The sequence below is a fragment of the Vipera ursinii genome (assembly GCF_947247035.1).
Source record: "Vipera ursinii genome assembly, chromosome: 10".
Taxonomy (NCBI): domain Eukaryota; kingdom Metazoa; phylum Chordata; class Lepidosauria; order Squamata; family Viperidae; genus Vipera; species Vipera ursinii.
The window spans coordinates 16,575,194-16,601,586 of record NC_139520.1 but is presented as its reverse complement, the minus strand read 5'-3'; the positions used below and the strand labels follow the sequence as shown (position 1 = coordinate 16,601,586).

The window sequence follows — 26,393 nt, the reverse complement described above, 5'->3', positions numbered from 1 at the left end:
CCTTCCTCAGTTTCCCTCCGGCATCCAAGTTCAAAGTTCCCAAGTATCAATTAATCCAGGGGTAGGCAACCTCGGCTCTTTTATGACTCGTGGACTTCAACTCCCAGAATTCCTGAGCCAGCTCTGCTGGCTCAGGAATTCTGGGAGTTGAAGTCCACGAGTCATAAAAGAGCCGAGGTTGCCTTCTCCTTTCATCTCCCCTCAAGCTCCGCCCCAACGGAACGGGCCAACCCCGCTCGATCCGCCGAACGTTCTAACCGCGCCTCCTTGCTGCCTCCCGATAGGCTCCGCCGTTTCGGGACTTCCCTTCTTCCAGCCAATGGCGGCTGCCTTGAGAGTGACGTCAGGTGCTTAGCCGCGAAGGTTTGAAATTTACAACGAAGGGCGCTGGGCGGCGGCGGGATGGAGGAGCCGAGCGGAGCGGAGCAAGCCGGGCCTGCCCGCCCGGAGGCTGAAGCGCGGATGGCCGTGGAAGAAGCGGCAGCGGTGGCGGCAGAAGCGGCCGGGGAAGAGGAGAGGGAAGCTCGGCTAGACTTGGAGCCGGAGCCGGAGCGAGAGGACAACCAGTTAATAACAGAAGCCGCCTTGCAGCCCGCGCCGGCCGCCGGCAGCACCCAGGAATCCTCGGAAGCTCTGAATTCAGGTGAGCCTTGCTCGTCCTCCCTCTTGGCCGCCAGCCAGCCAGTCTCCCTTGTCTTCGCACGACCCTCTCTAACCTCGCCGCTAAATTCCGCTTTATATTCCACTTTTCCCCGTGTTCTTTTGCGTTCCGCCGCTTAGTTTAAAAAGTCCGGAAATGGTTTAAGTGCAGAAGCGCACTTAAAGTTGGAGAAGTGCAATAGCGCTTAAGATTTACATACCGCCCCGAAGTGCTTTTCTAAGCGCCCTCGCTGAGCATTTTAATAATAATATTAATAATAATAATAATAATAATAATAATAATAATAATAATAATAATAATAAACCTTTATTGTCAAAGGACAACACGTGTACATTGAGATTAGCTGAGCCTCCCCCCCCCGTGCTCTCTCCCCCCAAAACACAGTGACCACAAACCCTCCATCCCACCACACCATGTGAACCAACCACACCACATTTTGCCATGTAGAAGCCTCGGTTGCCTCTGCCCACCCCCCACTCCCAACAATCTGGGTCCTCTTTTTACCGACGTCGGAAGGAAGTGGAGGGCTGAGTCAGCCCGGAGCCCTGTCGAGTAGAAACGCTAAATGCGGGCTAAACGTCTGACTGACGGTGCCACCAATTATAATAATAGTAGTAAGTTGGGAAGACCTGGATGAGTATCAAGACCCACACACCAGTTAAAAGAAGTGGCAGCTGTAACTTCACTTTGTTGTGAAATAATAATAATAGAAAGATTATGGCATGCATGCATTTATCTATCTATCTTATCTATCTATCTATCTATCTATCTATCTATCTATCTATCTATCTATCTATCTATCTATCATCTATCTATCTATTTAATTAATTAATTATAATGAGACTTGTATGCCGCCCTATCTCCCGAAGGACTCAGGGCGGCTAACAACAATAAAATACAAATGAATACAAATATTAAAAAAGAATTAAATTGTTAATTAAATTAAAATTAAATTAAATTGGGCGTGCCCCAGTGGTTATTGGCACACTGGGTGCTATACCCAAAAGTCTTGGAGGGCAACTAGAAAATTGAGTATTGACAACATTTCTATCTATTACAAAACCCCACACTGCTTTGATACACGCACACACACACATACACACACACACTACGCCAGGGGTAGGCAACCTCGGCTCTTTTATGACTCATGGACTTCAACTCCCAGAATTCCTCAGTCAGCATAGCTGCTTTATAATGTTATAATGTTAGAATTCCATAATTCCAGCATAGCTGACTGAGGAATTCTGGGAGTTGAAGTCCATGAGTCATAAAAGAGCCGAGGTTGCCTACCCCTGCACTATGCGGATACATGACAACATGCTAGGTTCTTGGGAAGACTTTGATACATATTGCCAACGGTCGCTAAAGAGCTGGCATTTCATGCTGTGTATCTAATCATATATTTATAACATTATAAAGCAGGTAATACTTTTTGAAGTGATTTCAAATCGGTGTTGATTCCTGATAACTGCTAGACAGGGTTACTGCAGGTTTCTTGGCAAGGTTTTTAGAGGTGGTTTGTTATTGCCTCCTTCCCAGGGCTGAGAAAGCATGACTGGCCCAAGGTTACCCAAGTGACTTCGTGCCTAAGATGGGACTGGAATTCTCCTGATATCTAGCCTTATATCTTAACCACTGTACCAGACTGACAACAGTAATTCAAATAGTCCACCTTTAGTGGCCATAATTGGGATTGACAGCCTGGTTGTTAATCAATTCGGTTATTTTCCTTTGCTTTATGGACCTGCAAAGGTTCCAGTAATGAGGATTGGTTGCAAAGTTGTTTTTTCGTCACTGTGGTAACGGTGAATGGTGCCTAAATGAGGCAGTCGTCACTAAATGATAATACCAGCCATGATAGAATGTGAGGATTCTGCATGCGCATGGGAACCCTACTAAGAGGGGTGTGTGTGAATGTCTTTTCCCTTTGCAACTAGACGAAGATAATGAGAGTGAGCGCAGCGAGGACAGCAGCTGCAGCGACTATGGGAGCCACGACAGGCCCGGAACAACTTTGCAGAGGGTTGCGTCTGATGGAAAAGCTCTCCTTCCAGACACCTTCCAGACGAACAACCTCCTGTTCTATGAGAGGTTCAAGACCTACCAGGATTACATGTTGGGTGAGTTTTCAGTGGTCTGGGTGCACCCGTCTCTTATCTGGCTTGTGACCGACAGTGGACCCCAAAATTTCTATTGCTGAGTTGCGACAGTTGTTAAATGCCTTTTGCCCCACTCTACGACCTTCCTTTCCACAACTGTTAAGGAAAACACTGCAGTTGTTAAGTGAGCATCACCGTCGTTACATGAATCTGGCTTCCCCATTGACTTTGCTTGTCAGAAAGTCGCCAAAGGGGGAAATCACGTGATCCCGGGACATTGCAGCCATCACAAATATGAGCCAGTTGCCAAGCGTCCGAATTTTGATCATGTGACCGTGGGGATGCAAGTGTGAAAAACAGTCCTAGGATACTTTTTTGAGTGCCGTTGCAACTTTGAATAGTCACTAAACGAATGGTGGTTAAGTCCAGAATTACCTGCATGGCAACTTTATTGACCTGTGGACTTCAGCTCCCAGAATTTTGGGAGTTGAAGTCCATAGGTCGTAAAGTTGCCATCGTTGCTCACCCGAGACTTCTATCATTGCAGAATTGGACCCCTTTGTATTTGTTTATTCTATTCATTTGCATGCCACCCCCTTGCAGAAGTGTCAGCTGTCCAGGTAATCCGGACGGGCTAATTCTATTTTATTTTATAAGGCTCAAACAATTGAAGCTTGCAGGTGTCTTAACTACAAATCTCCTGCTGTCTCTCTCTCTCTTTTTTTACAGAACAGCTCTTATGGTTCCCACAATCCCATCACTTTTTAAACCAATCATTTTCAATACCCTTTTCCGCAGTGAGGTTTACAGCACATTTGGGAAACTTTGAAATTAAAACTTCTGCCTGGGGGCTTGACGGAATATAGCCGTGACAGTGTCATGACATTATTTGCACTCTGATGATGATGGTGAGGAAGATCACCATAACAGCAGCACAGGCAAAAAAAAAAAACAACCTAACAAACATGTTGCTCCTGGTTTAATTTTTTAGCTGACTGCAAAGCCTCGGAGGTGAAAGAATTTACAGCGGAGTATTTGGAAAAGGTCCTTGAACCCTGCGGATGGCAAGCAATCTGGCGCACTAATGCGTTTGAAGTCTTAGTTGAGGTAAGCATAACACAGTTATGCTATTTATTTGCCTGCTTTCAAGCCATGGAGCAGCTAATGGGTGATTTAAAATAAAGAAAAAAGAAAAAGCTTTAATGGGTAGATGAGATCCTATCGGAAAAGCAAGCTGGTGCTGAAAGAGGACCAAAGGTATCTTGCCGTGTGCCGCTGGAGGCAAAACGCCGTGTGCATGCGGACGTTTAAATCTTTCCATGTACACATATTTGGCCCCTTTTTCAACCCACGTTGGAGGGATGAATTTCGATCCTAGGGAAAGACTAGGCGCGGACCCCTTGAGCTTTCGAAAACAGTGAATGTATGAATTGCCGTCTTACTAGGACGGTCAGCCTTCCTAGTTATAGGCCAGGAACGAAAGACAACGAGATGAGCTACTTCTACTTCCTTGCAAGGCTACGTTAACAGAATCTCGCAAGTCGGAAGTAGATTTCTCCCCACCGTCTCGTTTATACTGCCTGAGAAATTAGGATTTGCGTGTCCCTCCTGATCCTCTTTCTCCACTCATGATGCAGCTTGGAGCTGTTTTTATTTATTTCTATCCTGCCTTTATTATGTTTGCTAATAAGGCGGTGGACATATTGGACACACCTGCCTCCTCCTGTTTTCCCCAGAGCCACAGCCCTGTGAGATTGGGCTGATACCCAGCTTTCATGCCTAAAGTGGGGCTAGAACTCACCGTCTCCTGGTGATTGGCCAAAGTCACCCAGCTGGCTTTCATGCCTAAGGGGGAAACTAGAACTCAACATCTCCTGGTGATCAGCCCAAAGTCACCCAGATGGCAGAACTAGAACTTGACATCCCCTGGTGATTGGCCCAAAGCCAACCAGCCGGCTTTCATGCCTAAGGGGGAAACTAGAACTCACCATCCCCCAGTGATTGGCCCAAAGTCACCCAGCTGGCTTTCCATTTGCCTTCTCTTATCTGATTGTCGCTGAACTGCAATGCCCATCACCCTTAAGTTTGCTGGGGACTGTAGCTTAACCACATCTGGGGTGCCTCGGTTTCTCCCCAAAGGCTTCCTTCTCTTCTGCTCAAATCTAGTCCTGCCCACTGACAGATAAGCTGTTACAAATGAGATTTTGCATCCTTTTAGGGCGAGTTTCTTTCCTGGGGGGTTGGGGGGAGGGAGAGAAAGAAAATAATTCTCTGCTGCTTTCTTGTTTTCCTAACTTGCCAGGTTGTCGACGTAGACTATGCTTTCCTGAAAGCTGCGGTGCGGCTTTCCCAGCCTTTCCGGTGCAGGGTGCAAGAGGGGGGCTTCACCGCGGAGCAGGTGTGCGCTCTGCTGGAACTGAAGGACTACCAGCTGCCTCTCCAGGAGCTGTCCGTCGTGTTTGATGAATCGGGCGAATTTGACCAGACGGCCCTTGCAATAGAGCACGTCAGGTAGACTGCGCTGGCTTAGGGGGGTAGAAGCGCAGCTTCACGTTTCTGACTACAGGCGGCCCTTGACTTACAGCCATTGGTCTAGTGAATGTCCGAAGTGACAATGGCACTGAAAAAAGTGACTTGCGACGGTCACTGCTGCAGCATCCCTCCTGTCGCTTGTTCACGCTCTGAGCGCTTGGCAACCGGCGTGAATTTACGACGGTTGCAGCTGCCCGGAATGCTGCGATTGTCGTTTTCGACCTTCCCAGCCAGCCTCTGACAGAGGCCGTGGGGAAAAGCTGGATTTGCTTCAGGACCTTGTGATTCACTCAGCAATGGCAGCGATTTGCTTAACAACAGTGTCAAAAAAATAAATAAATAAATTGTGAAATTGGGCATAAACAACTGCTTTGCTTAGCAATGGAAATTCTGACCTCATTTGTGGCCATAAATTGGGGACTGCCTGCAATTGTGTCTGGCTATGTAAACTATGGGAGACTGAGCTTCCCCTTCCTCTCCTCTCCTTGTCTCGCCTCTCCTCTCCTCCCCTGCCCCCTCTCTTGGAGGTCATCTAGTCCAACCCCCTGCTCAGGCAGGAAACTATACCATTTCAGGCAAACGGCTGTCCAGTCTCTTCTTAAAAGCTTCCAGTGTTGGAGCATTCACCGCCTCTGGAGGCAGGCTGTTCCCCTGCTTAATTATTCTAACTGTCAGGAGATTTCTCCTTAGTTCCAGGTTGCTTCTCTCCTTGACTAGTTTCCATCCGTTGCTTCTTGTCCTGCCTTCAGGCACTTTGGAGAATAGCTTGACTCCCTCTTCTTTGGGGCAGCCCCTGAGATATTGGAACGCTGCTATCATGTCACTTTATAAGAAACTCAGGGTGTAAACCTCCTTTTTTCCCCACCAAAACAACCCTGTGAGGTTGGTTGGGCTGAAAGTGACTGGCCCAAAGTCACCCAATTGGCTTTCATGTCTGTGGTGGGACTAGAACTCACCATCTCCTGGTGACTGGCTCAAGGTCACCCAGCTGGCTTTCATGCTTAAGGCAGGACTAGAATTCACAGTCTCCTGATTTGTAGCCACTGGATCAAGCTTCTTATCCACATAGGATGATGCAAAGAATTTAAAAATTTAATATTCAGATGAAACCAGAATTGTTCTGATTAGGATTAATTAGGATCTTATGGATACTCAATTAGGAAAGGTTTACACATTGTAGGATGTGGTTTAGAGCTGGGCTTAGGGCATTCTGTGAACTTACTGAGTAAGGTTGCAACTTATTCAGTAACCAGCGATTCAGGCAAGCCCGGGCGTCACGTAACATGTAACAGAGCCATGGTGGCGCCGTGGTTAGAATGCAGTATTGCAGTTCGATTCTCACCAGCTCAAAGTTTTACTCGGCCTTCCATCCTTCCAAGGTCCCAGATTGCTGACTCTATAAACGGCTTGGTGCTAAATACTGTGTGAACCAAATGCATATTTTGCATCTGTCCTGCCTTGTGAATTGCGAGGTCTCTTAGCTCATTGTTTTTGGCTTGGCAGGTTTTTCTATAAGCACATTTGGCGGAGCTGGGATGAAGAAGATGATGATGACTTTGACTACTTTGTCAGATGCGTGGAGCCTCGTCTGCGTTTGTAAGTACTGCAGATGGAATTATTATTTTTTTTAAAGCCTGGAACACGGCCCTGTGTGACGTGGAATTATGCTTATGGCATGGGCTGCTAAGCCACCCACCCCACCCCCACCCCCAGCCTGCTTGCAATTACTGAATGTATTTGGCACCCAGAGGTTTGGCTAGATTGCAAATCGCGCGAGAGGGAAGCTGAGAAAAGAAACACAGCTAGTCCTCACTTAGTGACCATTCGTTCAGCGATCGTTCAGAGTTAGGATGGTGCTAATAGTAAGGAAAAAGGGACGCGGTGGCTCAGTGGGTTAGGACGCTGAGCTTGTCGATCAGAAGGTCGGCAGTTTGGCGGGTCGAATCCCGAGTGCCGCGTAGCAGAGTGAGCGCCTGTTACTCGTCCCAGCTTCTGCCAACCTAGCAGTTCGAAAGCACGTAAAAAATGCAAGTAGAAAAATAGGGACCGCTCCGGTGGGAAGGTAACAGCGTTCCGTGTGCCTTTGGCGTCCAGTCATGCCGGCCACATGACCACGGAGACGTCCTCGGACAAGTGCTGGCTCTTCGGCTTTGAAACGGAGATGAGCACCGGCCCCTAGAGTCGGAAACGACTAGCACACATGTGCGGGGGAACCTTTACCTTTACCTTTAATAGTAAGGGAAAAAAAACCTCACAAGAAAATGACTTACTCGCAGCATCCCCCTGGTGATTGCGTCACGCGATCGCAATCGGGGTGCTGGACAACCTGGTTGCACGTCTGTCAATCATAGCCTCCCACTGTGGTGCGATTGCCGTTTGTGACATCAAAAAAAGAGAAAAGAAAAGATAAGATAAGAAAGAAAAACAGTTTCCATTGTGTCTGATTCCTGGAAACTGCCTGGACGAGCCTTCCTGTAATGCCTTGCTGACTGATTGCACCACTTAATGATGGCTTTTCCGGTTCCTGTTGTGTCCTAAGTCAAGAACTACCTATAGGACAAAGCTCAAGAAAAGACTGGACAAGGTTACTCCACCGTTGGCAGGAGAGTAGTGTAGTGGGTGGAGCCGACAGGGAAAAATTGAGGAATTCATCTCCCTTTTCTGCATTCTGTATTTCAAGAATTAAACAGTTTTACTGATATTTTCGGGCTGAAAACCCAGCAATTGACAATGCAATTGACAATGCCTCAGGCTCCGTCTGAGGCATTGCACCCATCTACCACTAGATGGCAGCACAAAACTGATTGTAAATAGTTTGATGAAACAGGTTGATTTAATTCATGGAACTTCAGCTTGGTTAGAATATATTCAAACCGTTACAGCCCCATCCGCTACCTTGATGTTCTTCTTTTTTTGGGTCAGGTTGGGTAGACTTTGTTTTGGTTTTATTTTATTTTCTTTTATTTTTACACTCTGGGATGTTTGGCAGTGGAGAGATTGTACCCCAGGGGCGCAAACCGCAGGCTGATTTATTCGAAGAAGCTGAAAAAGGAATGCTATCCCCAAACGGACAGGAGCCTCTCTCTCTCTCTCTCTCTCTCTCTCTCTCTCTCTCTCTCTCTCTCTCTCTCTCTCTCTCTCTCTCTCTCTCTCTCTCTCTCTCTCTCTCTCTCTCTCCTCTCTCTCTCTCCTCTCTCTCTCTCTCTCTCCTCTCTCTCCTCTCTCTCTCTCCCTCCCTCCCTCCCTCCCTCCCTCCCTCCCTCCCCTGATTCCTAAAATGTGGAGATACATCTTGGCAGGACAGAGCCAACGTCTTGCCAGCTTGTTGCTTGGCAACAGCAGAGCAGAGGAAGCCTTTTTGTGGGTGGGTGTGGTGGGGAACCTTTCTCCTCTTCAGTGCCTCTTTTCCCAAATGGCTTGTGGTCCGGGATCCCTACTCTTCTCCTTTAGCCCGGGAATGTTTTGACATGGTCTTAAGCCAAATGGATTCTGTCTGCTTCCCGGGATGCTCTGCCCGTCTCCAGAAGGACCTAGCTGGTTGAACGCAAAAGGCCTTCTCGTTCCAGTTCTCCAACCTTGTCTCCATCCCCTGCAGAAGAAAATTGAGATGCATTAGATCTGCCGGCAAAGCAGAGCTGAAGGCAATCTTGTTTCCCTGCAATTGACACAAAAGATATTTATTGTGGGTAAACGGTGGCAGATAGGAAATATGTCCTCTTCCATTTCCTCCCTCTCCCTCCCTCCCTCCTTCCCTCCCTCTCTCTCCCTCCCTCCCTCCCTCTCCTCTGAACGTTGCACAGCAGCAGTGTACGCTCAGTCCTTCTGCCTTTCTGGAATATGTTTCTTTCCGCTACCTTTAGGCAGTGCACCGCTGCAAAAAAAAAAAGGCACGTTGCTTTTGGCAAAAGTGTGGCGCTAATTGATTGCAACGAGCGTTTGAAATCCAGCCAGAGGCTACAGGTTGTCCACTTCTGATCTACAATCCTAGGCTGCTGCAAGGCACGGGTGTGCAAAGGTGCCCTGGCTTGGAGCACGGAGGTTGCATTAGCTCGCACGCTTAATGTAGAACCCTTGCTCTTTTTTCCCCCCTCCCCCCGTGAATTGGTCTAATCGCTCGTTAAAGCAGAGGCTCTTGTGTTGTGACGCCAATGCACGAAATACCGCTAGTCCCTTGTTTAGCAGCTGCCTCGGAGAGTGACCGCTTGCCAAAGGCGCTGATAATTAATGGTAACAAAAATGCTCGTTTTCCAAGCAAGGCCTGCATTTGCAGCAACAGCAGCAAGCCTTCGGTGTGAAACTGATTAAAAACCGGTCAGTTTCGAGCAGCATCTGCTGGGTGGCTTCTACCGTGTTTCCCCCGAAATAAAACCGGGTCTCATATTAATGTTTGCTCCAAAAGACGCATTAAGGCTTATTTTCCATTTGGCGCTTATATTCGGGGAAATACAGTACTAAATGCGTCCGTCTGGCTGACGATCTTAACTGGGGCTTATTTTTGGGGTGGGGCTTATATTATGAGCATCCTGAAAAATCAGGCTAGGGCTTATTTTCCAGTTGGGTTTTATTTTCAGGGAAACGCAGTAATCGACTTTTTAAGTAATCTGTCAAACTATTAACCACAAGAGGCCTGGGTGAGAACTTTGTCTGAATGAGATGCAGAGACTAGCAATGGGCCCCCTCCCTCCCTCTTTCCCTCCCTCCTCAGTCACTTAGCAAATGACTGAATCATTGGACCCAATCACCAGGAGACAGTGAGTTCTAGTTCTGCCCTAGGCATGAAAGCTGGCTGGGTGACTTTGGGTCAATTACCAGGAGACAGTGAGTTCTAGTTCTGCTTTAGGCATGAAAGCTGGCTGGGTGACTTCGGGTCAATCACCAGGAGACAGTGAGTTCTAGTCCCACTTTAGGCATAAAAGCTGGCTAGGTGACTCTGGCCCAATAAGTCCTCATAGTCCAACCCACCTCACAGGGTTGCTGTTTGAAAAATAGGAGGAGAAATGTGTGTTGGATTTGTTCTCCTCCTTGGGTTATTCGTAAAAGTAACAAAGGGGAGATATAAATAAATAAAGTTGCAGGCTTTTTAAATTCAGGTTTTGCAGGAATTTTTGCAGCATAAGTATTGTTCCATCTTCCAATCACTCCCCAAATTTGGAATTTTAGGTATTATGACATCGTTGAAGACCGTGTCTCGCCAGCTCTGGTGTCAGACTACCACAGCCGCCTTGCTCAGTGCGAGGAGCTCTATTGCAAGTTCCAAGTCCTTAGGAACAGCCTCCTGGCCTGCGTTTCTGACTCTGAAAAAGACAACGTCTCTGTGGTGGAAGGGATGAAACTCTATGACCAGATCGAGCACTTGAAACAGAAGCTGAAATTGATTGAAAACCTTCTGTTCAGGTAAAGCAAATATTTAGTGGTTTAAAGCTCTGGAACAAAGAATTTACGTTGCCTGTAGAATCTAATGCGAAGAGGTCTATTTCCCCTGCCCCGCCCCGGGTGCCTGGTTTAAATTTTTTTGTGGAATAATTTTGTTTGCTTACCTTGGTCTCAGGGCCAAAGCAGATTATAGGTTAAATATTTGATGGCAATTAATGGATTTACTTTTTTTTCCTCTTAAAAATAGCTGCCTTGGGACAATAGAGGGAGATCAGAAGTGTGCCACCTCTGATTTTAAAAGCCATTATTGCAAATGTTGGAGTTACTGTAACAGAATAACAGAGTTGGGAGGGGCCCTGGAGGTCTTCTAGTCCAACCCCCCACTTCAGCAGGAGACCCTAAGTGGAATTTTCCGCCAATGGGATTTTCCCATGTATTTTACCAGGAAACATAGATAGGGCAGGCTAGAAAAGTCAGTGCCCTCCTAACCGTACCCAAGTGCTCTGAGTTTGTTGGCGATGTCCATTTTGCTCTATGAGTTCATGGTGACCTAACCCTAACCCTAAGTGGAATTTTCCTCCAATGGGATTTTCCAGTGTGTTTTCCTCCAATGGGATTTTATTTATTTTATTTTAATTCCATTTATATCCTGCCCTTCTCTGAAGACTCAGGGCGGCTTACAAGCTTAGCAGTAGCCTTCATTCTATGTATATGCCTGCTTATTAGGGCTTTCACACACACCCCAAGCGGCATTATTACAAAGTCAGCTTATTGCCCCCAACAATCTGGGTCCTCATGTTACCTACCTCGGAAGGATGGAAGGCTGAGTCAACCTTGAGCCTGGTGGGACTCGAACCTGCACTAATTGCAGGCAGCTGGTGTTACTTAAGGAGGCATTAGAGTGCCCTCCTAATCATACCCAAGCACTCCGAGTTTGTTGGCGATGTCCATTTTGCTCTATAAGTTCTTGGTGACCTAACCCTAACCCTAAGTGGAATTTTCCGCCAATGGGATTTTCCCATTGTATTTTACCAGGAAACACAGATAGGACATCCTAGAAACGTCAGTGCCCTCCTAACCATACCCAAGCACTCCGACTTTCTAGCCTAGTACCTTAACCTCTAGACCAAACTGGCTCTCCTTAGCTACCTCCTTGCTTGTTTGTTTTTTTGTTCTAGATACGTCTTTGGTTATAAGAAGCACGCTAGCCTCAAAGCAAAAGGAGTCCGTTCCTCTAATGCCACCCTCACCCACGTCGTCTGTTCTACAATCCAGTCGAGCTTCTTGCAATGCCTGTTCAGGGACAAACTTTCTCCGGAACATTTCAATGAAGAAATTGAAATCCAGGTTGGCTTTGTTCAATTATTTCTGGATGGATCAGTGTCTTCCCTTCTCTTTAGAGCAGACATGTCAAACACAAGGCCCGGGGGCCGGATCCGGCCCGCGAAGTGGTTTCATGTGGCCCGCGAAGCCATCCTGGAAACAGTGAGGGAACGGCCCCCACTGCCTTGGCCCTGGCCCAGAGACCCTCCTTCTGCCAGAGACCCTCAGATCTGTCCCACTCCTGCCCAGGCCCCCATAGGCACCCTTGATGCGAATGATGTAGAGCTGGCCACGCCCACCCAGTAGGCCATACGCACTCTAGCCACGCCCACCCAGTAGGCCACGCCCACCCTGGCCCTACCCACCCGGCCCCCTGAGGGCAACCGCAATTGCTGATGCGGCCCTCAATGAAATTGAGTTTGACACCCCTGCTTTAGAGGCTCAAGGTTGGCTAGATAGCACTTCCTGGGGTTTCTTTTTAGAGTGGCCGTCAAGCTCACTTATGGTTCTTAACCAGCCAGTGATAGCGAATGCAAAGATATAAACATTTTCAAGAAATAATTACTTTTTAGTGTGGCAACAATTGGATGAACTGAACTGAACTGAACGGGGGGGGGGGATAGTCTTATCTGAAGTGTATTAACTTCCATCTCGTCCTGAATTTCTTGGTTGGTTTTCATTTCTTGGTTGGTTTTCCTGTCTGCTTGTTCTGCTTTATGACAGGCATTGCCCCAGTTCTCCAGCTTTCATTACTCCGTATGTTCTTTCTCAGTTCCACAACGATCCACAGTCTGCTTTGAATGCTTGCTATGAAGGAGACAGAGTAATAATTTGTCCTGGCCATTACATTATTGAAGGAGCGTTGTCTGTCGCTGATTCTGTTACACTAGAAGGTGAGTATTTTGGTGGAGCATGGTCCATTTTTTAAATTTCCTCCTTAAGGAGAGAGAAATCTCTTCTTGTTCTGTACCAGCCTGCTACCGGCCCTGCAGAAAAGGCAGGGACAACCCCTTTACAAATGGCAAGAGGCTGGAATTACGCCTGCCAAATTTATAGCTACAAAAACAAACAAGACACGAACCAAGAAACAGGAGCTTTAAGAAACATGAACCATCCGAGCGGTTGCCTTCAGCAAACCAGCCCTCCCAGACATTCCCCTTATATAGAGTTCAGGGCATGGCTTCTCTCTGCCTCCTTCCGAGGAGCCCCATTGCCTTCCTCTGTTTACTCCTAATTGACTGCCTCCTGTGTCGGGCGTCCTTGAACAGGGCCAGCTGTGGGTCATCTTCATCCACACTGTCAGGCTCACACAGCTGGGTCTCCGTGGTGACCAAGTGGGAGGGGCCTGGCTGAGGGCTCTCATCAGCAAGATCTTCAATCCCCTAAGCAAGGTCTTCAACACCCCCCTCCTCCTCTGAGTTGTCCGACCCAACTGCCGAACCCACAGGCTGACCCTGAATCACAACACTTCTTTCTGGATGGGAGAATTGCCACAGTGCAGATATTCAGAATAACAGAGTTGGAAGGGACCATGGAGGTCTTCTAGTCCAACCCCCCGCTCAAGCAGGAAACCCTGTGCAATTTCAGACAAGTGGGTGTCTTATCTCTCTTTAAAAAGCTCCGGTGACGGAGCACCTACAACTTCTGGAGGCAAATCTTTCCACTGGTTGATTGGTCTCACTGTCAGGCAATTTCTCCTTAGTTCCAGGTTGCTTCTCTCCTTGATTAGTTTCCGTCTGTTGCTTCTTGTCCTGCCTTCAGATGCTTTGGAGAACATATTGACCCCTCTTCTTTGTAGCAGCTCCTCAAGTATAGGAACACTGCTTTTACGTCACCCCTAGTCCTTCTTTTCTAGATTACACATGCCCAATTCTTGCAACTGTTTTTCTTACGTTTTAGCCTCCTGTCCCTTAATCGTCTTTGTTGCTCTTCTCTGCACTCTTTCCAGAGTCTTAACAACATCTGTGGTGACCAAAACTGGATGCAGTATTCCAAGTGTGGTCTTACCAAGGCATTATAAGGTGGCCCTATGATTTTTATTCTAAATGTGCAGTCACTACACCAGGTGTTAAATTTTCACCTCTCTCATTCATCTCTCTTGGCGAATGACCCGTTTGAATTCAAATGCATACACTCGAATCTACGTTCCTGTATATTTTAAAATGAAAGGTAAAATTGAACAAGAACTATAATGTAGGAATAAAAAAAAAGAAGAGATAGGAAAAAAATAAGAGAAGAAAAGTGCAGGAAGCAAAGAAAAGAAAGGTAGGAAATGTAAATAAACAACTTCAGATATTCTTTTACGGCAATTCGAAGTATAAATGTCAATTAACCTCTTATTTTATGCTTGGTGGTCTGTTTGAATTCCTAAATGATGTTTTTTTTTATTTTAACACCATAGTGCAGCTATCTGGGAATGAGAGATTTTGGAGATTCGGAGTGCAAACTGGGATAAAACTCTTAACTCCGAGGCCCATTCTGTGCAGATCAAACTTTTTAATATTATTAAACTCCTTTTTTCCCTAGCCTTCCATGTTCTGTTATTTAATTGGCAGCACCAATTGTATATAATTAATTGTCTAGCATTTCTGAAGCTGTATTTCCTTGATGAGCACCTGAAAGGTTGCTGCTTAATTGCTGGTTTGTTTTGGGTTTTTTTTAAAAAAAAAATCCCTGTTTTCTTTCTTAACAATAAATCCAAATCAGGGAACAATTTAAAGAAAATGAGAATAAATTAAAAAGCGAGGGTTTAAAATTCATTGTAAGCTAAGGAAGACATTCAGTAAAAACATTTGGGCCAGGAAGTTACGTCAGTTCTGCTGGGTGACTGGATTGATTGTTGATTATTTCTCTTGTAAGATGGGAATGTGCTTTTTTTTTCTTTTTCTCAGCCTTGGATGTTTGTTATCTGAACCGTTGGTTTAATTTTCATTTTTGGTTTTACTTTTCATATGTTGCTGGGAGATGGATGGCCGCATAAATGGCGTAGCCAAACAAATAAAAACACATAAAGAGGATGTGCTGATTATCACCAACAGCTCAAAGTCTATAATACAGAGAGAATTCCAAATCCGATAAAAAAGCAGCTGAACCAGCGTTTGGGTGATTAGGTGATCTTAAGTCAATACCAAAAAAGGGGCCAAGCTTGAGGCAAAATTAATGAACAGGGAGAGAATTCTACATTTGCGTTTCTTGTATCAAGAATGCTTATTTTCAGAGTCTCACACCGCAAAATATTGCGTAGATTCTAGACCACAGAGGGCTTTCCAGTAACACTGTGCAGTGTTTCCAAACTGAAGGCAAAAAAAGCTCCAGATCCTGGATGTGCGGGTAGATTTTATCTGTCCTTAACCCAGATGTGGCCTTTCAGTGCAGCTGCAGACTTCCTGGAAAGGATCTAGCTGCTTTAAAGAGCTGCAGACAGAGGCTGGATCTGTAGAGCATCTTCAACGAATCACAAAAGGAGATGTTTGTGGTGATACCATTGCACTAACACCACTCATAAGCACATGTCATTTACTTATGCTTTGGGTGTCCGCACGCATGTGTGCCCCGAAGCACATTACAGCCCCCGGTAATTCTCGACTTAAGACTGTTTGTTTAACAGCTTTTGAAGTTCCTACTTATGACCGTTGCGGTGTCTCCGCAGTCACAGGATCCAAATCCTGGACACTTGCTATGTCCTGGGGTCTCCATTTGTGACTTTCCTAGCCATCTTCCAACAAGCAGTGTCAATGGAAAAAAAAATGGATTGAGTTAATGACAGCATGATGCATTAAGGGGCCGTTGTGATTCGCTAATCATTGTGACAAAAGGCTGTAAAATCAGTCCCAACTCACTTACTGACCACCTTGTTTAGCAACGGGGGTTCCAGTCCCATTTGTGGTCATATGTCGAGGCTCCCTGTATGCTGTTGACTCCAAAAGGTGAGGAGGGGCATGGCACTCTCTGAGCTTGGTTGTTTTCTTGCAGACGTTTCGTTGCCCAACTAGGTACCATCATCAGTGCTAGGAGGGAGTGCAGTTAGATTCTCTGTTTATAAACCAACCCCCTTCCCTTCTAGCACTGAGGATGTTTCCTAGTTGGATAATGAAACACCTGCAAGAAAGCAGCCCACCAAGCTCAGAGAGTACATTGGAAACACCCCCCACCCCCCAATTTCAACTCCGAGCTTCAAGCATTCTCCTTTATTGAATCCAAAAGGTGTCACAGCTCTCCTTTCCAGGGACGCATCCCAAGATCTTGACATTCTCGTTGCTCACGCCGCAGAAGTGAATCCTGGACCATATTTTCAAATTTCAATTTCAATGCCCCCTTCAGCCACACGGCGAGGATTTTGCATTAGCTGCAGCTGTCTTGGGAGATTACACTCCCCCACCCCACCCCGCTTTTCTTTTTAACACCCCACGTAGGTCTTTTTTTTCTTTTTCTTTTTCTTTTTCTTTTTCTTTTTCATGAAACCGTGGGGTAGGCCGAGCTCCCTATTCTGTCTGCAGGAAGAACGTGAGGCCTGTCATTCATTGTTAACATAACAGGCATGTCTATTGCTCTTCTGGATTCTCCCGGCTTTGTTGAAGGCTCATTCTTTACCTTGTCAAAACTTTGTAATAGAAAAAAGAGCCTAGGTGGGTTTTTTTTTAAATTTCCTGCTTTTTTTGGGGGGGGGTGTTTCTAATTCCCCCCCTTCTCTGTGCCAGTTATCTTTCTTTCTTTCTTTTTTTTTCTACTTCTTTTACGTTGTTGGTTTTTATGACGATTTTCTTGCTTCCCCCCACCCTCCCGTTCCTCCTCTCAAGATTTATGCAGATATCCATGCCAGCCTGCCTGCTGAACCCCTGCAGGAAGATGAAGTTGCAATACATTTCATTTCTCGGCAGGGGTGAGGATAAGCTGGTTTGGGCACACGAGGTGATCTTTGTGACAAATCACTTCCCGTCGGAGAGGTCAGGCAAACGGGAGCAAGCCTATTCAAAGTGCGCTAGAGCAGCCTCCAGCCTGAAGCGCTTCAGCAGGGGGGCTTCCAACTTGGCCCTTTTATGACTGGTGGACGTCAGCTCCCAGAATTCCTCAGCCAGGATGCTTTAAGACAGGGGTCTTCCAACTTGGCCTTTTTATGACTGGTGGACTTCAGCTCCCAGAATTCCCCAGCCAGGATGCTATAAGACAAGGGTCTTCCAACTTGGCCCTTTTATGACTGGTGGACTTCAGCTCCCAGAATTCCCCAGCCAGGATGCTTGAAGACAGGGGTCTTCCAACTTGGCCCTTTTATGACTGGTGGACTTCAGCTCCCAGAATTCCTCAGCCAGGATGCTTTAAGACAAGGGTCTTCCAACTTGGCCCTTTTATGACTGGTGGACTTCAACTCCCAGAATTCCTCAGCCAGGCACGCATATTTTAAACCTGAAATATTTTGCACACTCTCTAGCATGGATCTGTATGCATGTCTATGCAAACTTAATTAAATCCTAGCTTCTTACAAGGCACCTCAAACCCATTCCCCCCCCCCCCATGTTGACAGCTTTATCATGCATCTCTTCATTTGATCCATCTCGAGTTTGGAGATGCTTAAAAAAAAAGCAGAAAAAATAAATGCCATGACGCTGATGGTATCTATATTCCTGGTTGCCATGTCGTTATGCTAGTGACAGGCCATAAAAGCTTTACATGCTCATAAATTTCTTTAAGTGGTTTGGAGTAAACAATAGCGGATAACTGATTTAACTTAGCCTTGGTCTGAAAAAAAGCAGTTGTTTTAAAGACTTACGTAAGTGTGAGTAAACCGCAGACCTTTCCTTTTAAATGATGAAGAGGTTTATAAATAGGAGATCTGAATCCTGATATGGGATGACAAGGGGATCAAATAGATGCTCTGTCATGGCAAAACATTCCCTTCTGTCCCTTTTAACTTAAAGAAAAGACAAATCAGTCCTAAAGTGGAAGGAATAGTGTGGCCTCCCATTGCATAACATTCACATATTTATTTATTAAACTTATATGCTGCCCAACTCACGTAGAGGCTTACCACCGATTAAAAACAACAAGATAAAACAGTCAAACCATAAACATTAACACTAAAATTACCTTAACATTAAGAAAGGTGGGGAGGAAAGGAGCAAAACACACACAGGGAGAAGATGGGGGGGGGTTTACTTCAATCTATTGGGCACCTCCAGGATGACATGACCCCAGGACAATTAGCAGAGTCAGATGTTCAGGCCATTTTTGAAGGCCAAGATGGCAGCTGAGGATTCCCCCCTTGGGGGCCAGGTTGTTCCTTGGGGGCCAGGATAGGAGCCACAGCACAGAAAAGGATCTTCTCCTGGACCCCCTGCCGGCCCAAATTCCTTGACCAACGGTTTGTAACTTGCCCCTTTTGCCAGCATGGGTGGGATGGGCCAATCCCGTTGAGGTGAGGCAGTTCCTCAGATAACATTGAAATTAACACCAGCAGACTGGCTACCCGCCAGCAGTCTTAGTTGCTTGCTTATCACTGCTTTCTAAATGGGGAGTATTACAAGTCTAGCATTTTGGACCTGGAGCCAAGAAGGTGCTCTAGAGTGGACAAGCTAGGCATGTCATTCTCTGGTGCTTCCTTAAAGAAGGGATGTGTCTTCTCCTGACCCTGCCAGATGGGTCATGCAATCCTAGGACAAAAACACATGCTTGAGGTAAGGAGATTCCAGCAAACATACCCATGATGTCTCAGAAGGGCTTTTATCGTAGCACCACTGTTGGCACCACTTATCTATGTTTTCCTGGGATTGCACAGCCATTGAGTGAGCCCAGGAAAAGATGCTGCTTCTTTAAAAGATATCTTTCCACAGCTCAGCCTACCTCATTTGTTTGGAGGGATTACCAAGGAATTTATTTTTAAGCTGGTGTGTACCTTCCAGGTGTACTGCGTTATAGCTGGAGATGGCGTGAGCCGTACCTGGGCACATCTGGAGAATATCAATTTGAGGAAAGCTAATTCAAGGGACATGAAGCCATTTTAACATTCCTGTGGTACATAACAGTACTTCTCTTAAAACAATGCTTTAAGTAGATAAGTGTTGCTGCACAGATTAGGAAGAGTTACTTGTTTAATCAAGAATACGGCTTCTAATAAATTTTGAATACTGCTTCCTGAAAAAAAAAATGAATAGACGTCAACTTCTTTAAAATTGAGTCATTTTGTGTAATGCACTACCACGAGTTTGGACATATGAGACCGCTGAATATAGCAGACTAACGTTTATCATTATAAATGATGCGTAGAATTATGATACAAATCCCAGTCAGTATGTTTTTTCTAGAACAGTGCAAAGGTCAACGATCAGTGTTTAGAATATTCCTGGCTGTTCAACATGATGGGATTGTAGAACTGGGAGAATATGTTATTTCTATCCTACATTAACATGGGAGAGAGTATTTCTCCAGGGAAGGATCTACTGTCTTTGGAGATCTAATAACCTACCAAATGATAACGCTCTTTTGTGTTGTTGTTTTTTTTATTTTTGCAAAGGCTATGGACTGCCGGATGACATTGTGATAGAAAAGCAAGGGAAGGCCCACGCTTTCGTGGAATGTGCCGGAAAGGATGTGAAAATTTCTAACCTGAAGCTTATCCAACATGACGCGGTAAAAGGCATTTTGAGTGAGTTTCTTGACTGGTGATCCTCGATTGATAGCAATAGCCCTTTGAACTAATATACCGCTTCATCATGTCTTCATAATCCCAAAGCATCTAAGCACAGCATATAACAATGACGTGCCCAGCCCCACCCCACCCCCCCCAGATGTCCACGTAGCTCATGTAAACAAATCCTCTTTGTTATGAGAATTGTCTGGTATCTTCTCCACACCTGCCAGAATGTCCTTGAAAGGTTTCCAAGCAGATTTCTCTCAGCAAACCTCCGAAGAACTGGAAAGGTTTCGTTTCTCTAACTAACCCAGTCGAAACCATGATTCCCCCCCCCCGTTTACTCTAATGGCAAGATGAAAACAAAGAGGCATGTAGCTGCAAAACTTTCACTCTTGACAAAGTCTTTATAGCCTCTCTAAGGGGTTTGCAGAGTCAGCCTATTGCCCCCAGCAATCTGGGCCCTCATTTTACCAACCTTGTATGGATGGAAGATTGAGTCAACCTTGAGGCTGTCCGGATCGAACTCTTGGCAATGAGCAGTCAGTCTGCAATACTGCATTCTAACCCCTGCGCCACCACGGGTCTATTACAAGGTGTTGCCTTCTGCTGGCTACCCTATGACAGAAGCCATCAGGAGAGAATAGAGCACAAGCAGTATTCTCTGGCCCCCTTAAACTGGTTGTTGACCTCTCTAATAAACTTATCACACTGCACCATGACTCCATCGTTGTGTTTGCTCAGTGTGGTTTACCTAACTACTGATTTTCAAAAAAAAATATTACAAAGTCAAAAGATAAACCAACGGGAACAGATCTGAAAGAAGAAAAAGCTCAGAAACAACTGGAAATGCAAGGAAGAAACAGGAAAAGAAAAACAGAAAAAGAATGGCTTCCAATTTTCTTTGGCAGAGATAGAAGTAATTGAATACATAAAACTCTGCCTCTACGATTGACACACAATATAATGTAGAAAATGTAATCAAGGGGAAAAACCAGCCAAGTCTAGCATGTTGTAGAAATGCATTTGACTGTCTGAACGCAGTCTTTGTTTTTTATATCCTGAGAAATATTCCAGTGGTAGACAATATATTAAACTCGGGGTTGAACTGTGGAGTCCTTGATGTTCTTTGAGCTTGGCTGTTTGTTTGCAACCAAGTATTCATGATGTTACCTGCTCAGGTACCGAAGCACCTGAAAGCAAACAACCAAGTTCAGAGAAGACCACAGAGAAATATATGTGAGGATCCCGTCCTTTGGGTAACACCTGCTTCTTGATTATAACATTCAGGATTAACAGCTTTAGGGTATCCATTGTTCTAATTTTATTGTATTCCTTTTTCCCACTCATTTCTTTCCATGTTAATAACCCATATTGATTTTATGTGCCTTGCTAAAACAGGCAGACGGGATGACTTTCCTTAACATTTGATGTTCAAAGTTTCTTTAAAGACTTTGCTTCCTAATGGGGACCTGCCATCTCTCCTGTCCTCTTTTCTCCCTCCCTCCCTCCCTCCGAATTTGATGAATTTTCGTTAGCTGTGTCCCTCTGCCTTTTGAAGAAGGTGATAATTAACACTTCATCATCTGAGATGTGGATTTGAATAACAAATGCTCCATGGGCTAGCAAGATTATTTCAGCACCTTTTATGTGAAAATATATTCACTCACCAAAAAAAAAAAAAATTGGGGAGAGGGTGCTTGAGCCACTCTTGAAGAAAGCTATTAATTGCTTGTCCCTAATATATTCTTTAAAAGAGTAAATTTATACATTGTGTCCTTTTTTTAAAAAAAAGTGTTTAATATTATAAGCTTCTGCATTTTGATGCAAGAAAATCAGAACTGGTCTAAAACTTCTAGAAATGGTTCTTAATTCTCAAGAGTTCCTTTCTTCATCTTGGTTTCATCCAAAGTGTTGGGCAACAAGCCTCGCACAGGTTAAGGATCTGAGGAGTACTAACCCAATAGTTTCAAAGATTTATTATTTTTATAACTGACTTGTTTAGAATAACTGCCCTATTTCTTCAGCTGAGACTTCGGAGAGCCCGTGTGTTGATTGCTACTTTTATCATCAAGAAATGATTACGCTCATTGATTTTTAATCAAAGCATGTGTCATCCACAAAAGAACCTGCCTACCAGCTTGTGCAACTCAAAATGCACCTGGGGCTTTGTGTTTTGAGATCAATGGAGGGCTGTGTTTGTGCAAATCTGCCTCTGCTGACTTAAGAATGAGCCTGACAAAGTTGTTGAGCTCAAAAGCATCTTGGAATTCCTTGTTTATGCTCACCGGGAAGTTTTGTCTCTTTAAGTCTTGATTGTGAGCCCACAAATTCAAGAGCACAATATTTTTGCAGGTGTTCATCAAGGAAGGACCAGTCTGGAAAACTGTGTGTTGCAGTGTGAAACAACTGGGGTTTCCATCCGGACATCTGCTGAGTTCTCAATGAAGAACTCTGACTTGTATGGGTCTAAGGTAGGAACAGATGTTTGCATTTGTTGGTTGTCCTCTTTCCCAGAGCATCAAAGAGCTTCCATGGAACCATCGCTGTAGATGACATCTCTGTCAAAAGAAGCTGGATTGATCACAAATAAAGTATTCCAATAAAGCTACGTGGGTTGTCAATACCAGCAATGGCACGTTGCAAGAGCTGGTAGAAGTCCAAGAATGGACCCCATGATAGCTCTGTGCATGTTTGTTGAGAAATAGCTTTTGCTATGTTCAGAAGGTCTTAGCTGCTTGTGAGGTAGCCATAGATTTGTACAAACTAGAGCGGATAGCTGACTCTTCCGCTACAGTCATCCTGGACTTACGAGCAGTTGTTTAGCAGCTGTTTGAAATTGTGACAAAGTCCTCAAACATTACTTCATCACGATGTAAAAAAGATGTTGAGACTCTAGAAAGAGTGCAGAGAAGAGCAGCAAAGATGATCAGGGGACTGGAGGCTAAAACATATAAGGAACGGTTGCTGGAATTGGGTATGTCTAGTTTAATGAAGAGAAGGACGAGGGGGGACATGATGGCAGTCCTCCAATATCTCAGGGGCTGCCCTAAAGAAGAGGGGATCAACTTGTTCTCCAAAGCACCTGAAGGCAGGACAAGAAGCAATGGATGGAAACTAATCAAGGAGAGAAGCAACCTAGAACTAAGGAGAAATTTCCTGACAGTCAGAACAATTAATCAGTGGAACTCCTTGCCTCCAGAAGCTGTGAAGGCATTTGCTTAATGACTGCTGCAAAACTTGTAAAATCGGATCTGGTCACAAATATCACGATTTGAGGTCGTAATGGGGAGGTTCCCTTGAGGTCCTAAGTCAGAGGGCTTCCTCTGCTTGAGCCTTTTTGTAGTATTCCACGCTGTTTGCTACATTTCCCGCCCCTTACCATACATTTGAGTGATTTCTACTGAAGGCAGCTTTCACTAGAAAAGTTTTCAGCAATCACCCCTGCAACCACTGCCCAGTTCAGACCAAGTTAGCATCTTCATTGCTGTTGTCTCTTGTGTCTATGGGGATTCTCAGTCATCCAGATCGTGGGTGTCCCAAAGGTGATTCTTTCAAGAGGCAACTAGACTTTTTTGGTTTTTCCTTGAAGACGTTTCGCTTCTCGTCCGCGAAGCTTCTTCAGTACTGAAGAACGGAAGAAGCTTCTTGGATGAGAAGCGAAACGTCTTCAAGGAAAAACCAAGAAGGTCCAGTTGCTTCTTGAAAAAGTCCCTTTGGGACACTCTCTCTCCTTTTGTTTGACCTGCTTCTTAACCGTTTCTTCTCGAAATTTCAGAGTGCTGGGATTGAAATCTACCCAGGCAGCACCTGTACTCTGATTGGGAATGGGCTACACCATTGTAAAGAAGGGATCCTTATCAAGGTGGGTTCTAGCTTGAAAGTTTTTTTTTATTTTTTATTTTAATTCCATTTATATCCCGCCCTTCTCCGAAGACTCAGGGCGCCTTACAAGCTTAGCAGTAGCCTTCATTCTATGTATATGCCTGCTTATTAGGGCTTTCACACACACCCCAAGCGGCATTATTACAAAGTCAGCTTAATTGCCCCCAACAATCTGGGTCCTCATTTTACCTACCTCGGAAGGATGGAAGGCTGAGTCAACCTTGAGCCTGGTGGGATGCGAACCTGCACTAATTGCAGGCAGCTGGTGTTACTTAAGGAGGCATTAGCCCACTGCTCCACCAAGGCTCCACCAAGTTAAATACCAACGTTTGAGTCCATAGTTGAAAAGGATTGTTTAGCTATTCCACTTTTTCTCGTTTAACAGTCTTTTACCACCCCAACCCCCCCGGGGATTTTTTTTTTTAAAAAAAGCCACCAAGGACTGCAAATGGAAGCGTAGCAAAGTGGTTCCTTCGCAAACGACCAGTGTCGTTGCGTTTTGCTCGTTTTGTGGAGTAGAATCTTTCTCACAAAAGTTGGTGCTTTTTTTTTTCATCAGATAGTAACCCTTTACAGTGCCCCCAGTTTTATTACTTCTGCACCAGAGGGACTCTACTGGGAAGTGTTGCAAACTGAGGTCCTTTTTCAAGAGGCAATTGAAACTCCTTGTTTGTGCTTGAAGCCATTTCGCTTCTCATCCAAGAGTCGTTGCAAAATTCGATGAATGAGAATTGAAAAAGCACTCTGTGTTTCTTTACCTACAGTAAAAGCAAGGGGGAAAACCCCCCCCTGGTAGGAAGATATATTTTTTTACTGGGTTATTTCCCTGCGAGGTCAAGACAATGCATTTGGTGAATCTCTCCTCCATTTATCCTCACTATAGTTAAGTTGGGCTGAGAGAAAGAGAGAAATTGTCCCATGGTCACCCAATAATCTCCGTGATCAAGCTAGGACTTAGATCATGGATCTCTTCTGTCCAGGTTTGGTAAAACCACGATTGCACAGTACCGCAAAGTTGATTAGGAAATTAGGAAGCTGATTCCAGATGCTGATTTCTGTAGCTCTGCTTAACATCTGGATGGCAGATGTTGGCAGGATGGTGAGTGGCCTAGCTTTTGTTATTGCTTCTTTCCACTCCATTACAAGTCCTTATATGTGGGCCTTTGGTTTTCCATCTGGAAATAAGTTGAAAAGGCGTCTTCTTATAACTGTTGACCTGGGTAGATCTCATGCAACTCTCTCTTGGCTTTTAGAACTTTTTGGATGAGCATTGTGATGTTCCCAAGATAACCATGAAGAACAATGTGATACACAATAACGAAGGCTATGGTGTGGTGCTGGTGAAACCTAAAGAAGCTACTGAGATCGTGCCAGAAAGCACGTCAGGTATGATTTTATAGATGTTACAGTACTGGCTAATGAGTGGCCTAGTGGCCTAGAAGTAGAACTCTTGCCATACAATCAGGAGGCAGGCTGTGAATTCGATCCTAGGTAGCAGCAGATACTTCTCTGTCTGGGTGCAAAGGGAAAATATCTGCTGTGAGCTCCATATAGGTGTCAGGAAGGGCATCTGGCCAGCAAATGCTCAGCTCCATTCAGTCGCTTTGACTCCACCCTGATTCAGGGGATTGTTAAAAGAAAAAATACAGTACAGGCAAATCCATCAGCATTACCATTAAGCTTGCAGAAAGGGCACGGTGCATGCTACAGGTTGCAATGTAGCCTAAGCCAGTGTTTTCATACTGCAACAGTTGGATTCCCCCAATGCACTAAATAGGAACCAACCAAACCCTCTTATGGCCTCGTCCGATGCATGAATCCATTGTAGATTAAGTCAAATGCTGTGAATCCTGGACTGACTTACTCCAATAAGCTGTAAAATCAATTTGGTGTCACTCTTTCTGATTCAGAGCAAACGAAAGAGGGCACGACTACTGACGGTGCCGCCACTGAGAACTATGCAGGTCTTCATGAATCCGGTAGCGGTGAAGTGGGCCTTTACGGAAGAGACAATGATGACGATCACGGAGAAGGCAATTTTCAGATATCAGAGGAGGTTTGGGCCACCTTGCTGAAGAAGAACCAGCTGTGCCAAAAGAGACGGAGCCAGCTGGGTATCCCAGAGGCAGACAGCCAGATGTCTCAGGAGGTGTTCGTGTCCATCGTGGGCAACCAGTTCAAGCGTAATGGCAAGGGGTGTTTTGGAACTTTTCATTATTGACTTTCTGAATTGCGTTATAAGGCCAATAAGATCACCAGCAGTTAAGTGCTGATGCTTTCCAGAGTAGTTAAAACTCAAGATCTTGACTCCTATTTTTTCTCCCTATATTTAAATCTGGTTATATTCCCTGCTTCACTGTGTTCCTTGTGTATCCTTTTCAGCAGTGTGTGTGTGTGTGTGTGTGTGTGTGTGTGTGTGTGCTTCACAGCAGTGGAAGTCATATGTTTCTTGGAGTGAGTCTTGAAGCCATAACTTGAGAGTTGAAAGCTCTCCGATGACTCTCTTGAAGAGAGAAGCTTCATCCTTATTGGGTTTGTGTATCAATTTATTGTTACACTATTTATATCTAAAATCAATCACCTCGTTTTAAAAATAAAATAAAGCTCTGTACATTTAAAGGGAGACCGTTGGCACTACCGTTCTACCTCACGATGCAGGTAACACGAACGTTTGTTTTTTGAGCAATGGCCGTACGTCATTTTCAGCTATATTGAATAAACCTTCCTATTGAGCAAAATTGTCCTCTTGTATCTTTTTGGCAACAGAAAGAAGCTTTTGAATTTTAATCTCTGTGTTGCCTATGTTTGGGGAATACAGGGGTTTTTTTTGGAGAAAATAACGGGATATTGTCTTTGGCTCTGAAATCCATTTCTAGTTGTGACCAGAACGGTTTGAAAT

At 45.1% G+C, this 26,393-nt stretch overlaps 1 protein-coding gene across 1 annotated transcript; it reads left to right on the top strand.

The window, feature by feature from the left end:
- Positions 1 to 462: 462 nt before the first annotated feature.
- SHCBP1 (SHC binding and spindle associated 1) lies at positions 463 to 25,883 on the top strand (the record flags this gene model as incomplete). Its single annotated transcript, XM_083370469.1, has 13 exons — positions 463 to 643; positions 2,599 to 2,781; positions 3,752 to 3,867; positions 5,063 to 5,271; positions 6,796 to 6,888; positions 10,453 to 10,686; positions 11,844 to 12,012; positions 12,761 to 12,881; positions 19,493 to 19,624; positions 21,965 to 22,083; positions 23,388 to 23,474; positions 24,748 to 24,880; positions 25,405 to 25,883. The coding sequence occupies 13 exons, from the start codon at positions 463 to 465 to the stop codon at positions 25,713 to 25,715; spliced, it is 2,088 nt and encodes a 695-aa protein (XP_083226595.1). The 3' UTR covers positions 25,716 to 25,883.
- Between the last annotated feature and the right edge of the window lie 510 nt (positions 25,884 to 26,393).